Source organism: Bufo bufo, chromosome 2 (assembly GCF_905171765.1).
Source record: "Bufo bufo chromosome 2, aBufBuf1.1, whole genome shotgun sequence".
NCBI lineage: Eukaryota > Metazoa > Chordata > Amphibia > Anura > Bufonidae > Bufo > Bufo bufo.
Window position 1 is genome coordinate 307,424,736 of NC_053390.1, and position 17,588 is coordinate 307,442,323.

Below are 17,588 nucleotides of genomic sequence, written 5' to 3' on the forward strand. Positions count from 1 at the left end.
CAGAACGGATCCGTCTGCATTATAGTTTAAAAAAAATTCTAAGTGTGAAAGTAGCCTGAACGGATCCGTCCAGACTTTACATTGAAAGTCAATGGGGGATGGATCCGTTTGAAGATTGAGCCATATTGTGTCATCTTCAAACGGATCCGTCCCCATTGACTTCCATTATAAGTCTGGACGGATCCGCTTGCCTCCGCACGGCCAGGCGGACACCCGAACGCTGCAAGCAGCGTTCAGGTGTCCGCTTGCTGAGCGGAACGGAGGCTGAACGCTGCCAGACTGATGCCTTCTGAGCGGATCCGCCTCCACTCAGAATGCATTAGGGCAGTACGGATACGTTCGGGGCCGCTTGTGAGCCCCTTCAAACGGAGCTCACAAGCGGACACCCGAACGCTAGTGTGAAAGTCGCCTTATACTGTAATCACTTACATATATCATCATTATATTAATACATAGAAAGTTTCATTCAACTTCTTCTTGGTGTGTTATTTTCTTTTTGTGTGCCTTTCTTTATAGTTTCAAATATAGGTCCTCCTCCCCTCTTGTCTACCTTGTGATTTAACCCTCATATAATCTGTTTTCACCATTTTGTTTATTTTTTTTTACCAGGGACCCTACCTCTTGTCTATTAATATTGGAACATGTATTAATTATGTGGTTGATAACTGTCCTAGACTGTTTATGTGTTGGCTTGTAGCATCCTAAATATACTGTCAATCTTAAAGTTAAGAACAGTTATTGCTTTAGCCATAGTAACGCTGTAATTTTAATTCAGGCTACTTTCACACTGGCGTTTTGGTTTCCGTTTGTGAGATCCGTTCAGGGCTCTCACAAGCAGTCCAAAATGGATCAGTTTTGCCCTAATGCATTCTGAATGGAAAAGGATCCTCTCAGAATGCATCAGTTTGCCTCCGATCAGTCTCCATTCAGCTCTAGAGGCGGACACCAAAACGCTGCTTGCAGTGTTTTGCTGTCCGCCTGACGAAGCAGAGCCAAACGGATCCGTCCTGACACACAATGTAAGTCAATGGCGACAGATCCGTTTTCTCTGACACAATCTGGCACAACAGAAAATGGATCCGTCCCCCATTGACTTTCAGTGGTGTTCAAGACGGATCAATCATGGCTATAGAAAACATAATACAACCAGATCCGTTCATGACGGATGCATGCGGTTGTATTATTGTAACGGAAGTATTTTTGCATATCCATGACAGATCCGCAAAAAATGCTAGTGTGAAAGTAGCCCAAGGCTTCGTTCACATCACCGTTCAGCCTTTCCTGCTCCGTTTAGGAGCAGGAGAACGGAAAGGACGGAAAAGGCACATAACTGACGCCAAACTGAGTCAAACTGAGCCTTTAGGACCCCCTAGACTATAATGGGGTCCGTTATGTTTCCGCTCAGAAGATGATTTTGAAACGGAGACAAAAGTTGTGCATGCAGGACTTTTGTCTCTGCTTCAAAATCATCTTCTGAGCGGAAACATAACGGACCCCATTATAGTCTAGGGGGTCCTAAAGGCTCCGTTTGACTCAGTTTGGCGTCAGTTATGTGCCTTTTCCATCCTTTCCGTTCTCCTGCACCTAAACGGAGCAGGAGAACGGAAAGGCTGAACGGTGATGTGAACGAAGCCTAAGGAGTGCACATGTTAAACCTCCACTCATCAAACACAAATAACCACACCAAAATAATATTGTGGCAAATAATTAGTGGCACTAACCACCCTTTATTTATAACACCATATAGCACAGTTAGGTGACCCTAACAGATTGCGGCTAGGGGAGGTCGAACCCCCCCAGTTCTCCCACCATAAAGGAGCCAACTGTGTCAATGCACCTCCGCTGGCTCACCCCGAACAACCACTGGACCTCCCTGACCAAGCTTTGTTGTTGTCTGAATCTGTCCATCTGCCGAAAACTGCAAACCCCCACAGACGAGAAACATTGCCTCGAAGACTGTGTTTATCTCACCGTGGCACATCTGAAACTAGGGATCTACCACCAAGCCCTAACCCCCCCCTACAAATGAGGCCTGTGTTTGTCTCGTCATGACCCATAGCAACTAACACAATGTATGTGATGTGCCGCAATTCCACCTTACAACACACAAAATCACAACTAAACATCAAAATGGCTGGGTGGATGGATCTTGCTTTAACCTGTAATGTAGAAACAATATTGGGGGAGTTCACATCACTGTTTTGAAGTGCACATGTGGCATCTGCTTGAGCTATTTCAGTCTTAGATCCCTTTTTTTTGTAGACAGGAAAAAAGTATTGCATACAGGAAAAAAAATTCCATTTAAAAATGGATCTCAGACAGAAATTGCTCAAACAAATTCCAAACGTGCATAATTGCTGCACAGGATCCGTTTTTTTACATGATCCTGTTTTATTTTTCTGTTCTTCTGATGGATCAGAAGAACGGAAAATGAAATGGTGATATGAGCTCCGCCTTAGGCTACTTTCACACTGGCGTTTTGGCTTTCCGTTTTTTGTGAGATCCGTTCAGGGCTCTCACAAGCGGTCCAAAACGGATCAGTTTTGCCCTTAATGCATTCTGAATATAAAAGGATCCGCTCAGAATGCATCAGTTTGCCTCCATTCCGCTTTGGAGGCGGACACCAAAACACTGCTTGCAGCGTTTTGGTGTCAGTCTGACGAAACTGAGCCAAACGAAAACGGATCCGTCCTCCGTTGACTTTGAATGTTGTTCAAGACGGATCCATCTTGGCTATGTCATATTAAAATCCCAAAGCAACGCCAATGCTTTATTTCCCATAAGGGTGTATCCACATGGGACTGAAAGCTTCGGATTTGCCTCTGGTTTTATCTGGCAAATCTGTAGCACTTTAACTCACAGCAAAGTGGATGAGATTTTAAGAAATCTAATCCAATGCAATGCACAGGATAAAGGCTGCAGCAAGATCCGCAACATCTGCATATAACGTCACTGCAAAATTTGCGCCCTGTGGACGCAACCTAAGGAAACATTGAGTCTGCCGTCATCCCATGATTTACTGGTAAAGAGCTAGATAACCTATCAGGGCTCTGCTCATCAATGCAAGAACTGTGGAGAAGATTATTTTTCCATTTTTGAGGATGAGAAAAGTACAGCGTATAGCAATTGCCAAGGACTGGCCATCAGAGAATATATAGCGGTGATTCACAATACCGTATAAGAAGGTATTGCAATTTTACCAGTCTTACCTTTTCCCACACTTCATCTGTAGAGTCTAATATGTTCCCAAAGAAGGGGTTAACAGCAGCATTAGAAACAAGGATATCAATTCCCCCAAATTTCTGCACAGCCTAGAAAACAGTTTGAAATTAAAGGGTATTCAGACATTAGATTGGATATCAATTCATCACTTAGTAATACATTATAAAACTAATAGGCAAAATGGTCAAATAAAGGACTTGATGGTATAATCGGATGAGAAAATAAACTTTAAAGGGGTCGTCCAGATTCGGGGGGTATATTTTAATAGACCCCTGCAGCGAGTTGTACCTTTTGAAAAAAGGAGACTTTTGTATTACTTACCAGTAAAGTCTCTTTCTCGCTCTTCCTTGGGGGACACAGGAAACCATGGGTATAGCTCTGCTCTCTAGGAGGCGTGACACTAAGTGAAAGCTGTAAGCCCCTCCTCCATCAGCTATACCCTTCAGCCTGGAGAAGAGACTGCCAGTTGCGTGTCCAAGTAGTGAAAGATAACCACCAACCGGAAAAAGAACTGTCGAGCCCCAACAGGGGCAACCAAGCCGGAACCACAACTGTAACCCAAATGAAGGGCGGGTGCTGTGTCCCCCAAGGAAGAGCGAGAAAGAGACTTTACTGGTAAGTAATACAAAAGTCTCCTTTTCTCGCCCATATTCCTTGGGGGACACAGGAAACCATGGGACGTTCCAGAGCAGTCCCAGAAGGGAGGGACCAGAACAAACTCAACCAACACCAGAGGCATCAATCAACTGCCGCCTGCAACACCAGACGGCCTAAAGCAGCGTCAGCCGACGCATGAGTATGCACCCTGTAGAACTTGGTGAAGGTGTGCAAGGAGGACCAAGTGGCCGCCTTGCAAATCTGCTCCGTAGAAGCCCGATTCCTCTGAGCCCAGGAAGCCCCGACCGCTCTAGTGGAGTGAGCGGTAACACCAAGGGGCGGAACCTTGCCCTTGGCGAGATAAGCCTCAGTAACAGCCATCTTGACAAAACGGGCGATAGCCACTTTGGATGCCGCCATCCCTCTGCGCGACCCTTCCGGGACCACAAAGAGCGAGTCAGTATGCCTGAAAGAGCTGGTTACTTCCAGGTAAATCTTGAGCGCCCTGAAAACGTCCAGGCGATGAAGCTTCCTCTCCCGCGGGTGGGAAGGGGAAGGACACAAAGAGGGGAGAACGATGTCCTCGTTCAGATGAAAGGCGGAGACCACCTTAGGAAGGAAGGAAGGGACCGGACGAAGAACCACCTTGTCCTGGTGGAACACTAGGAAAGGTTCCAGACAGGAGAGTGCAGCCAATTCGGACACCCTCCGAAGAGAGGTGACGGCTACAAGGAAAATAACCTTGCAGGACAGAAGTCGCAAGGAAACCGTCCGCAGAGGCTCGAAAGGGGAAGCCTGGAGCGCTGAGAGAACCAGGTTCAGGTCCCAGGGCGGTACCGGAGGACGGTACGGGGGAACCGCGTGAGCCACGCCATGAAGGAAGGTCTTGACAGGACCAAGGGGGGCCAGTGGGCGCTGAAACAAAATGGACAGCGCAGACACCTGACCCTTCAAAGAACTAAGGCCCAGCCCTTGGGCCAGTCCGCTCTGCAGGAAGGACAAAACGGTGGGGAGAGAAAAGCGGAGCGGAGGAATCCCCAGATCGGCACAGAACCCCAAAAAGGTCCTCCAGGTCCTATAATAGATCCTAGAAGAGGACGGCTTACGGGCGCGGATCATGGTGCGGACGACGTCCGCAGAAAAACCCCTACGCGTCAGGACGGTGGTCTCAACAACCACGCCGTCAAACGTAGGGACCCTAAACGCGGGTGGAAGATCGGTCCCTGAGAGAGAAGATCTTCCCTGGCGGGCAGCGGCCAGGGCGCGTCTGCCAGGAGCAGCATGAGGTCGGCATACCAAGACCGGCGGGGCCAGTCCGGAGCGACCAGAATCACCGAGACGCCTTCCGCCGCTATCTTCCGAAGGACCTTGGGCAGGAGAGGGATGGGAGGGAATATGTATGGGCACGCGAAGCCTCGCCAAGGAAGAACGAGGGCGTCGGCTCCGCAAGCTCCCGGATCCCTGGCCCTGGACAGATAGGCGGGGACCTTGTGATTGAATTTTGAGGCCATGAGGTCCACGTCCGGTATGCCCCAACGAAGGCAAATGGCCTCGAATACCTCCGGGTGAAGAGACCACTCGCCGGGGTCGACGGTGGTGCGACTGAGGAAGTCCGCCGCCCAATTGTCCACCCCTGGAATAAAAATTGCAGATAGGGCCGGGACGTGGGCTTCCGCCCAACGGAGAATGCTGGTGACCTCCCGCATTGCTGCAGCGCTGCGAGTGCCCCCCTGGTGGTTTATGTACGCCACAGCCGTGGCGTTGTCCGATTGTACACGAACAGGATGACCCTTCAGCAGATGAGTCCAGTGTCGTAGAGACAGAAGGGCCGCTCTCAGCTCCAGGACATTGAACGAGAGTTTGGACTCCGATGGAGACCAAATGCCCTGGACGGATCGGGGAGGAAACACGCCTCCCCAGCCCAAGAGACTGGCATCGGTTGTAACCACCAACCAGTTGAGTGGCAGAAAGGACCTGCCCAGAAGAGGGGACTGTAACCACCAGCGGAGAGATGACCGCACCGGAGGCGATAGACGGAAGGGATGATCCAGAGACTCCGGCGATTTGTCCCAGGAGGAGATGATCGCCCGTTGGAGAGGGCGGGAGTGAAACTGCGCAAATGGGATCGCCTCGAAGCAGGCAACCATCTGCCCCAAGACCCGCATGCAGAAGCGGAAGGACGGTCGACGGTGGAGAAGGAGACCCCGAACCGCTCCACGGAGGGTCAGACGTTTTTCCGAGGGAAGACGTACCTCCGCCGCTCCTGTGTCTAAAAGCATTCCCAGGAAGACTAGCTGTCTGGAGGGGGGAAGGGAGGACTTGGGGAAGTTGATGACCCAACCGAACCTCGCCAGAGTCTCTAGAGTGAGATCCACGCTGGCAACCGCTTGAGAAAGGGACGGAGCCTTGATGAGGATATCGTCCAAGTACGGTAGCAGAAAAACACCCCTGGAACGGAGTAAGGCCAAAACCGGGGCCAGGACCTTGGTGAACACCCGGGGGGCAGTTGCCAGCCCAAAGGGAAGGGCTACAAACTAGAAGTGGAGGTCCCCCACGGCGAATCGGAGGAAGCGATGGTGACACCGGGCTACCGGAACATGGAGGTAGGCATCCTGTATATCGATGGAAGACATGAAATCTCCCTGCTCCAGGGAAGCCACCGCGGAACGGAGGGACTCCATCCGAAAGCGTCGAAGGAGGAGAAAACGGTTGAGCTTTTTGAGGTCCAAAATGGGCCGCACCGAACCTCCCTTCTTGGGAACTACAAAGAGGTTCGAGTAGAACCCTTGGAACCTTTCCTCTAGAGGAACGGGGGTAATCACCCCCCTGTCCAGTAAGGCTTGAACGGCCGCGGAGAACGCAGCCGCGCTTTTTGGGTCCCGCGGCGGGCGGGAGCGAAAGAACCGATCTGGAGGGAAGGATGCAAATTCGATTTTGTATCCGGAGGACACAATTTCGAGGGCCCAGGCGTCGGAGACGTGAGCCATCCAGACGTCCCTGAAAAGGAGGAGCCGGCCCCCCACCCGGGTGGGTGGGGGCGCGCCTTCAGGCAGAGGACTGCTTTGCTGCGGGTGTGCGGGCAGCCTGCGGCTTGCGCCAGGAGGGCTGGGCCCGAAAAAACGGCTTCCTACGCTTGTCCTGGGGAGGAGCCGAAGCGGCAGCTGTGGTGGGAGCCCCAGAGGCCCTGCGGGAGGACCGAAAACGAGACGCACCAGGGCGTCCGCGGGGGGCGCCCCTTGCTTGGGGTTGAGGAAGATGGGTGCTTTTACCACCCGTGGCCTCCGAAATAAGTTCGTCTAGGCGGACCCCGAAAAGGCGGGAACCCGCAAACGGTAGCCCCGCCAAGGAACGTTTGGAGGCAGCGTCCGCTTTCCAAACCTTCAGCCAGAGCTCCCTCCTGACGGAAACTGCCAGGGCGGAGAAGCGTGCAATAAGGGCTCCCGCATCAAGGGAGGCCTCACAAACAAAATTCCCGGCCCGAATAATAAGCTGGGCCAAGGAACGTAGGTCCTGGATGGGGACGTCCGAGTCCAACTCCTGTTCCAGCTGCGCACCCCAAGCAGAGATTGCTTTCCCTGCCCAAGCAGAGGCAAAAACCGGTCTGAGAGCAGAACCGGAGGCAGCAAAAATGCCCTTGGAAAGGGTCTCCATGCGACGGTCCTCCGCTGACTGAAGAGAGGACCCGTCGGGAACAGGGATGGCCGTGTTCTTTGACAGCCGGGCCACAGGGGGGTCCACCTTGGGTGGGGAAGACCATGTGGCCACGACATCGGCTGGAAAGGGATAGCAAATGTCCAGCTTTTTGGGGCTGACAAAACGGGCGTCCGGGCGAGCCCAAGCCTTAGACACCACAGAGGAGAAATCAGAGTGGATTGGAAAGACTTTTGAGGCCTGCCTGGGTCTGATAAAGGAGACGCTAGCTGCGTCAGAGCTAGGGGGATCATCCTGCACCTTAAAGGTGTCACGAATATCAGAGATGAGCTGACCCATCGCTGAGGCTAGCTTGGACGGCAGGGCCGAGTCCATTTCCAAATCTGAAACCGCCAATTCACCTTCAGAGAGCGAATCCTTTGGAGAGGAGAGGCTCGTCTGGGTGCGCACGCGTGACGGGGAGAGTGAGGCCTCAGAGGAGGAGGCTCGCTCTACTCTAATACGCTTCTGAGAGTGCCTAGCTCGGGAGGGGTCACTAAGAGAGAGTGAACCCGCTGCAGCGGCAGAAGCAGTGGACCCGGAGGGCGCGACAGTCAGAGAGGCGTCCTGCGGGGTAGGTGGCCTGTCTATTAGGCGGCCCACGACATGAGTGAGGCTTTCCACGGCCTGGGACAGGGATCTAGCCCAGTCAGGCGGGTCAGAGGAAGCAGGGAGCGACACAGCGGGCGACTGAGGCTGCGGTGGAGCTCGGCATGCAGTACAGTGCGGATCAGACTGCCCCCGGGGAAAGGGTTCCCTACAAGCAGTACAGGCATGGTACCAAGGCTTGGCGGCTGCAGAAGGGTCTGACATGGTGGAAAAAAAGATGTTGCACTTAAAGTGGGAGACCCCAAGAAAAGTGGTGGCACGGAGGGGGTTAACAGTCCTACCAGACCCGGATGATGCAAGTGGCAGCGGTAAGGGGAACAGACTGAGGAGGCTGTGGAGGAAAGGCAGCAGCACGGAGATGAATGGCTTCAGGATCGCACGGCAGAGAGGATTCCACGCAGCACTGAGAAGTGGAGCCCGATGAAACCGGAAGTAGCGGAGCGCATGTAGGGAGCTCCGCCCCCCCTCTGCCGCGCTGAAGAAGAAGCAGAGCCGCGCGCGCGCGGCAAAATGATTTTAACCCCCAAGGATGATGAAGTGCCGGCCTGAAATGGCGCCGTTCACGCCAAGTAAGCGGCCCCCGCCGCGCCTGGATGTGGCAAACGGCTTGCTTTTTTTTTTTTTTTTCCTGCAGCCGTGGGGGGGGGGGGGGGGGGGGCGCACGATGTAGCAGTGGCCATGTAGCAGTGGCCAAGGGGGATGTAGCAGTGGCCATGGGAGCCCAGGAGGCCTGTAGCAGCGGTGGGAGGGAGGAAGGGGAGGCTGGAGCAGCCACTCTCACCATACGCTGTCTTCGCCCTCAGTGCATCCAGCGGGGGTCGCCCCTTCAGCTCCTGGCACCGCAGTGGCAGGAAGCCGGGGGAGGGACTTGGCGTGCGGACGACCCTGAGCTGGCGGGACGCAGGGGAGCGAGGCTGCCCTGGTCCACCTTGTCTTCTGTGGGGGAGGCGGCAGTGCGGAATTACCGGCACTGGCGCAACTCAACCCCGGGAGAAACAGAGGGGTCTAATGCGCCTCTGTTGTCCCTGGAGGTAGAAAAAAATCGAATTAAAAACAACAAATAACGCAAAAATAAAAAATCATAGGAAAACAACCCTGCATAAGCAGGGGGTGTCTTGCCTCCTTGGACACTAAGCAAAAACTGGCAGTCTCTTCTCCAGGCTGAAGGGTATAGCTGATGGAGGAGGGGCTTACAGCTTTCACTTAGTGTCACGCCTCCTAGAGAGCAGAGCTATACCCATGGTTTCCTGTGTCCCCCAAGGAATATGGGCGAGAAACTCATACTTACCTGCTCCCTGCTGCTTGGCTCCAGCCCCCTTCAGCAGGCTTCTGGTCTCCGTCCTGTGGACGGGGTCATGTACACTCCTGTAGCCAATGACTGGCTTTAGTGGTGAGCTGGCAAGTGGTCCAGCAGTGACATGCTACTTAGGGAGCTGTCACTACTGAGGCCAGGCATTGCTGCAGTGGCACACCTGACCACGTGTCCTGACATTTACATGATGGGGATCAGAGGACCGCTGAACGGGACCAGGGAGTGTGGAGGGCAGGAGAGTAGGAGTTCTGCAAAAGGTACAACATGCTGCAGAGGTCTAATAAAAAGATGGACAACCAGTTTGAAAATGAATGCCAGGCAGCTGCTGCCAAGGCAAATCGGATCATGGGAGCATCAACAAGGTCCTAGATGCACACGATGAGATAGTGTCACATAGTTTAACTATAAATCCCATTTCAGACCACACATAAAATCCACCTGGTAGTGCAAGTGGTGGGTGCAAACAAGCCAATTCGCTGGACCACAGTGTTTAGATACAGGATGAGGGCACTGAACTGAATCGGTGTCCCTGGTGAAAGAAAGCCTAGCTACGGCTCAGCATCAAATATTCTTTACAGTTCTGGGTTCCTGCTTCTATGAAAAACATTGCTGAACTAAGTAAGTTCAGAGGTAGGCGATAAAAGTAATTCATTACAGTGCCCAGACAGTTAATTTGGAGAACAGACTGATTAGAGGTGACTTCATTGGCCAAACACTGTATATCAAAGCCTAAGACATCTATCAAATGATCTTTTCATACCAGTCACCGTGACAGGGGGACACAACTATTTTTAGCGGAAAGAAGGTTTCTACATCAGAATGGAAGGGGTATTGCCCTAGTAAGAACAGTGAAATTATGGAGCTCTCTAACCCAAATGGTTAATTCATGAACTTTATGAATTCATTTATTAAAGGTGTTGGGAAGTCATTTTTTTCTGCTGAAATGCAGATAATTGGCACCTGCCTCATAAGGGTTGCTTTGCCTTACTCTTGATCAGCGTTACAGGAAAACAGATTGCGGTAGATGGGTTTATGTCTGTTTTTACAACTTTACAACGTAAAAATAAAGTTCCCACCAAACTGGGGCATTTGGATTTTAAATGATCCCCTTTTAGTAGTCTTATAGAGAAAAGGTCTCTACCAATGACCTACATTTTTAAGGGCTCATTTAGATAGCCTTATGCTGTCCGCGAAAATGAGGTTATGTTTTTTTGCGGATTAGATGCTGTCCCATTCACTTCTATGGGGCCTTTTCTTCCATTGCACGGCTCAGTAAAATAAATGAAACAGGTCCTATACTTGTCAGTGAAAATCAGGACGTGGCCCTATGGAAGTCTATGGGTCAGCAAAAAAAAACGGAATACAATCCGTTTTTTTTGCGGACATGCTGAACTGTCTGCAAAAAAAAAACTGATCCGCATTTTTGCGGACAACATACGGCCATCTGAAAGAGCCCTTAAAGAAAGACAGCATTACGTACTTACGGTATTCACTAGTTTCACTCTGTCTTCATCCTTCCCCACATGGCACACTGTCCCTTCTACATCCAGACCTTCCCTTTTGAGTTCTTGAACAGCCTTGTCCACATTTTGTTGCTTTCGGCTACTGACCAGAACTCGTGCGCCATCTTGTGCAAGCCGTCGCGCAATAGCTAAGCCGATCCTATAAAGACATTTGACATTATTTATCTCAAACTCCTTAACAGTCTAAAGTGACTCACCTATGCAGCCAGAATCAGAGGGCTTATTTCAACATACCAGGGAAGGAAAAGAAGAGAGTCAGGCATGTCCCATTAGGGAACAGTTGGAATGCCCCTATACACACATGATCGTTGGCCGACTATCTGTAAGTCTATACCAACTATATCTGCATAGAAATACACCAGAAAGGAGTAATACAATCAAATCTGATTATGATCAATGGACTTCTTTCTTTAGATGTAAAAGATGTCTTGCTGATATTTGTAGGCCATGGGGAATCCTCCTTTTCACAGACCCCTTCTGCACCACCAATGCAGACACACTAGCTGAGGAGGAATAGGCTTCTCCTAGGACTCTGGACTTATCTCACAGATGGATTCTCAGGGGATGCTTTCTTCCTGGAACTCTGGAGTTTGTCTGTAGTTTCTGCTTCCCTCATCCATGAAGGTGCTCAGACTGGGTATATGGCCAATTCTCAGCCGAGACTAGGTCCTTGCTGTCTTCCCTATGCAGGGGAACTCCACACACACACACACACACCCTACCCCTAGGAGGGGGTGGGCTACACTACTCTAACTTCCTTCTCCACCCATCCTGCAGGATGTGGGTCCAGCCCACCTCTCCACAGAGGGGAAGCTAAAATGGAATAATCCATTCCAGTTCAGATACACTAAACTGTAGCTTGTACCTGCCAATGGGTTGCTGCCACCTGCTGGTAGCCAGGGAAATTACATGAACAATTGCATTTAACATAGATTTATATGCACATTTGTGGAAGACATGAGCAAAATCATATCCGATCACAGTATAAAGGCTCCTAGAAGATAGTAGCGGGGTAGAGGCGTGTAGTAACACAACTCTAGGGTGTTACATATGCATGAACCCATTAACAGAGTGGTGCAGACGAAAAGAGGACCCTGTCCACGAGGACTTATAATTGACAAGGGAAGGGGAAAGACAGTAGGTGAGGGTAGAAGATGCTCATATGGTTGTGTAGAGGCAGCTGGGTTATTGTAGATGGCAGGCTTTCCTGAAAAGGTTGGGTTTTTAGGTTGCTTTTGAAGGTTTCGATGTTGGTGGAGAGTCTGATGTGCTGGGCTAGTGGCTTCCACAGTATGGGAGATGCCTGTGATACATCTTGTAGATGATTGTGTGAAGAGGAGAACAAAGAAGGAGGTCTTATGAGGATTGGGGATTATGTTGGGGATACATTGGGAGAATCTCTCTTCTCCAATAGAGTAGGGATGGCTAACCTGCGGCTCTCCAGCTGTTGTAAAACTACAATTCCCACAATGCCTTTCGAGGTATGCTGGGAGTTGTAGTTTTGCAACAGCTGGAAAGCCGCAGGTTGGCCATCCGTGCATAGAGTATCTTTTCTGTAACATCATTAAACATATAAAGATGTTCTTTACTTCCTATCAAGTTTTTGATGCTAATATACAAATTCACATTACTTCTCATACACACATGCTGTATATTTCAGGACACACACAAAAACGTCACAGCTTTCAGTTAAACTACATCATTCTACCCTTTCTAACTGAAGTGTGTCCCTTTGGGACATTTGGAGAAGACCGTTGGCAACACCACATTAGGATATTTTTAAGGGAATCTTTATTCTTTGCTCAAAAAGCTATAGCTATTAGGTGGATGGATCTTAGACTTCCCTATCTCAGTGTAGTAGAAATTGGTAAATTCAATCATATCTTCTTTTTAAACTTTTTATTAACATAGGAAAAATAACATCAACATCATACACTCCTCTTACATATCTCGATACAAATATAAAAAACAGTTCCATACAAATTATTTCTTCATCTACCCACTTCACTATTGCCAGCCTCTCGTGCCATTGAGTGAAGTTACCGAATGCATTACATTCAGATGAACTGCAATTGCGGACAAGAATAGGACATGTTCTATTTTTTTCCGGAGCTGCGGACCGGAAGATCAGGGCCACGTGCCGGAAGTTTTATGCGAATCGACTTTGGATGTTTCATCCGAAGTCGATTCGCTCATGCCTAGTAGATATGTTAGTTGAGCTGCCTGTGGCTTCGAGTTGTATATGACAAGGTTTGTTTTGTATCCTGGTGAAATTTCAATAAAACAAGCGTAAAAAACAACATACATTTGGAGGGAAAAAAATTGGGATGCCATTTTGTGGTCTCTATGGGCCAATATTTGACTAGATAGTGATGTAGTAAAGATTCTCAGCTTCGTTTGAAAGAAATAAAGGTTAAACGGGGATGACAACCACTTGAGTCAGTGAGCCAGAAATGTGCTCAGAGCAGTTGTCACTTTTCTCTACTAGTCGTGACAGGTCGAGCAAAGGACAATGCTAAGTACGACAGACAATAATAGTGAGAATGTGACACTTCCATCCTGAGGCGTCCTAACGTTCAGACGATGAGGCAGAACTCTCCTCCTGGTGCAGGCCCAGCCGTCTAATTCAGCAGGACGGCTGTAGCAACTTGCCGTATTCCCGAGGCCTGTACAGCAGGCATTTCAACCTCTAGCTTAACTCTTTAGAGACATGGGGAGGGGGGGGGGGGGCATTTATCAAACTAGGGTGAACTAGAACTGGCTTAGTTGCCCATAGCAACCAGATTCAACCTTTCCAAAGGAGCTGTCCAAAATGAAAGGTGGAATCTGATTGGTTGCTGTGGGCAACTAAGCCAGTTCTACTTCACCACAGTTTGATAAATGACCCCCATGGTGTGGATGCCCCTATTTAAAATGCAAATGACAAATGAACAACTGCAACATATATACAACGGGCAGCTCCAAGCACACAATGCCAAAGAGATGCATTACCCTTCTGATGAGGCGGTCACCAAGGCCACTTTGCCTTCAAGCTTTCTGGGAGTCTGTATTCCCCTTACACTCTGCATTGTGTAAGATCCTCCACCACCGGAGGACAGGGAGAGCAAGCGCTGGAACGACGGACGAAACATGGAAGAGTGGACTATGTACCTGGAGAAGAAAAAAAGAGGTGGGAGGAGTATGGGATGAGAGCTCAAAGTGCATAACAGGTCATGTATCTAGATGGACAAAGCAGATACAATTAACCCTTCACACGTGAGGTAGAGGTGTGGAGACCTGCAGAGATGTGCCCATCTTGGAGACAATTCTAAAGCTGGGGTCACACACAGGTTTTATGGCAGATTTTGAGAGGTTTTGCAGTTTCTGGTGTGTTATTTTTCCTGACAACTTTGCAGCCTTTTTTAGATGTTACATGGAAATACTAAACACAGCACATACACTCGTTTTTTTTGTAGTGGCGTTTTTTTAATCACACCAGTTTTCGACAGTGGCGCTTTTTTTTTGGGTTTGTTTGTTTTTTTATCACAGAATGCTCTGGGTCTGTCTTTTTCCCTCATGACTTGCATTTTTGGTCCACAGACATCCATAGTTTTTTTTTGCCCTGCTTGAAAAAATAGGGCAAGTGCCAGGGTGAATTACGCCTTTTCAATGTGTTTTTTTTGTTTGTTTTTTTATAATGCGTTTTCCCCATACTGCTCTACAGAGGAAGTGACTGCACAGGGGGATACATAATTTCCTATGAGAAAAAAATGCAAGTAAAATTTAAAAAAATGCCATATGGACAAAAATGCTGAAAAAAGGCTAAAAAAAAAAAAAACACTGACCAAGTCAGCTGTTTTTGGAGATTTTTCTTTTTATGGTTCCGCAAAAAAAACAAAAAACGGAAGTTACTCCATGTGCATTCCGTTTCCGTATGTCCATATTTCCGTTCCACAAAAAAATAGAACATGTCCTATTATTGTCCGCATTACAGACCAGGATAGTACTATTCTATTAGCAGCCAGCTGTTCCGTTCTGCAGAATACGGAATGCACAAGGATGTCATCTGTATTTTTTGCGGACCTCAAAATACATACGGTCCTGTGCAAGAGGCCTAATTCAGTCGTAAAAATCTGTCTCAATGTATAAGGCAACCACTAGTTGGTATAGAGTCAGAGAAAGGTTTCTGTCCCTGCACCAGATTTATTATCCAGCCTGAGCCCCTGTGATAAACCCGGTGCAGGACTAGACAGTCTGTCTAATCTTACTCCATCTTTAGGATTGGTAAACCTGGGCCACTGTGTGGCACTTTTAGACACCCTATAAATTATTTTGTTTTCATGGCTGTGTTATGGTCTCATACACTTTGCTGTTACTCTACTATGCTGTGTTTTTTCCACACAAAATCAGCGCCGAAAAAACATGCGTAATCAACACCATGTCCAACCACCCTAAGGGTTCATTCACATGACCGTATAAATGAGTCCACATCTGTTCCGCAATTTTGCAGAACGGGTGCGGACCCATTCATTTCAAGGGGGGGTGCAAAAGATGCGGACAGCACACCGTGTGCTGTCCGCATCCGTTGTTCCGTTCCGCGGCCCAGCGAAAAATATAGAGCATGTCCTAGGAATAGGCATTTCTATAATGGGATGCCCGTTCCGTAAATTGCGGAACACACACGGGCGACCTCTATGTTTTGTGGACTGCAAAACACAGCACAGTCGTGTAAATGCGCCCTAAGAAGCACAGGAGTCTGGCACTGCAGAACTAAAACCGCCAATGCTTTGAGGCTGCCCCATTTTGAGGGCAATAACTCTTGCAACTTTTGGCTGTAACATATGGGTGAGGACGCGACAGCATTCAAAAGTCCAGTTAGGAATTAATGCACTGGGGCGGTATGCAGGTACTTGGCGGGATCCTCAGGGTCACTGCCTATGGCCTCATGCACACGACAGTGTTTTTTCACTGTCAGTGATTTGGCTACAGTGGTCAGTGTCCGATTTTGCTTCAGTTGTGTTTCCTTGTGTCTTCCATTTTTTTTGTCTGACAGGGAAAAAAAAGGAAGGTTAATGAAAAGTGTAATTTTATTGCACCAAGGTCTTGTAGAAAAAAACGGACGTGAACACGGATGACATACCAGTTGTGCATCCGTTTTTTTAACGGATCCATTGACTTGAATGGGTCCGTCCTCCATTTTCCACTGACAAGAATAGGACAGGTTATTTTTTTTTTGACGGACTGGAATCACGGATGCGGAGAAAAAACGGAGGACTATCAGTTTTTTTTTCACAGCTCCATAGAAATGAATGGGACCTCCGCTAAACTGTGAAAAATGACGGAACGGACGCACACAACGGTCGTGTGCATGAGGCCTTTCTGGGATGAAACCTGGCAGGATCCAACTCCTTTCCCCAGAAACATCGGTCCCGTGCACTACTCGTCTCATACCGGACAGGCTCATTGTACTCACTTAATGCAGGCCCTCTAGACTACAAGACACTCTCCAGATTAGGGACAAGCGAACTTGTGTTTTCAAGTTCGGCGTACAAGGTTCAGGTTTTCTAAGAATTCCGTTATGTATTCCGCTACCACGGACCATAGCGCTCACCCCTACTCAAGATCTCATTACATAGTATGGCTCCACCTTAGCATGGAACCCATGTGGAGCTACGCTGCTGTATCTGAGCACATGGCCTCACCAGACCACCATTATACAGTCGAAGCAAGAAGACAGCGGTGGCGAGCATGCATGCCCATTAACTTCTATGGGACTGCCGGATACAGTGCTCACAGCAGTCCCATAGAGTGGTCACACATGCTCATCCTCATGGAGCAGCAGATCGCTGGTGGTCCCAGTGGTCGGACCCCCGGTGATCAAACTGTTATCCCCTGTACTGGTGCATCAACACTTCATGTACTGGGCTCAGTTCACACTCACTATTGTGCAATATGGGAGGAGCCTTTAACACACTCGATTCCTGCTATTACTTCTCTAGCCACACTGCATTCGCCTTGTTCATGAAGGTTATAGGAGAAGCACAAACCTGCAGCTGAGCGACCACCAGTGCTGTGTCCTGACGGAACTCTGATGTCTTTCCTGTTCTAACTAGACAGCCACTCCTCTGCAGACCTCTTTCTCCCTCTGCTGTCCAAAAAGCGGTACTGCGGTCCAGTATAAGCGCCTCGTTAATGCCGAGGGCCTGATTTGAATTAAAATGAGCAATGAAGGAGGACTGTGGAGATTGGATAGAAACGTTATTAGACTATACACCAAGTAAATACACGATATCGGCCATGAATAAAGTGAATCCCGATATGGAGAAAATCTACAGGACTTGACCATAATTACTATACCCTTAAAGATTATTAAGCAAATGTTCAAATGCCTGCATAGATAGTATAATATTACTTAAAACTAAACAGGGCTTACACGGAAATGTCACGCAATAGTTTCATATATATATATAATGTGGCAGTATGTGCACTATAAACCAAAGCTAAAATCAACCCAGTGTGTATATAAAGGGGGAGATTTGTCAAAACTGGTGTAAAAGAAAATTGGCTTAGTTGCCCATAGCAACCAATCAGATTTCACCTTTCATATTCCAAAGGAGCTCTGAAAATTAGAAAGTGGAATCTGATTGGTTGCTATG

General features: G+C 48.8%; 1 protein-coding gene across 1 annotated transcript in view; it reads right to left on the reverse strand.

Annotated features, from left to right (window-relative positions):
- LOC120989039 (dehydrogenase/reductase SDR family member 4-like) overlaps positions 1 to 17,063 on the reverse strand; it is a 47,549-nt gene extending 30,486 nt beyond the window's left edge. The window contains exons 1-4 of the mRNA XM_040416887.1: positions 16,980 to 17,063; positions 13,945 to 14,103; positions 10,915 to 11,092; positions 3,210 to 3,311 (exon numbers count right to left, since the gene is read on the reverse strand). Of these exons, the coding sequence (XP_040272821.1) occupies positions 3,210 to 3,311; positions 10,915 to 11,092; positions 13,945 to 14,084 (420 nt within the window). The 5' untranslated portion in view covers positions 14,085 to 14,103; positions 16,980 to 17,063. The remainder of the gene's footprint in view (positions 1 to 3,209; positions 3,312 to 10,914; positions 11,093 to 13,944; positions 14,104 to 16,979) is intronic.
- Positions 17,064 to 17,588: the final 525 nt, after the last annotated feature.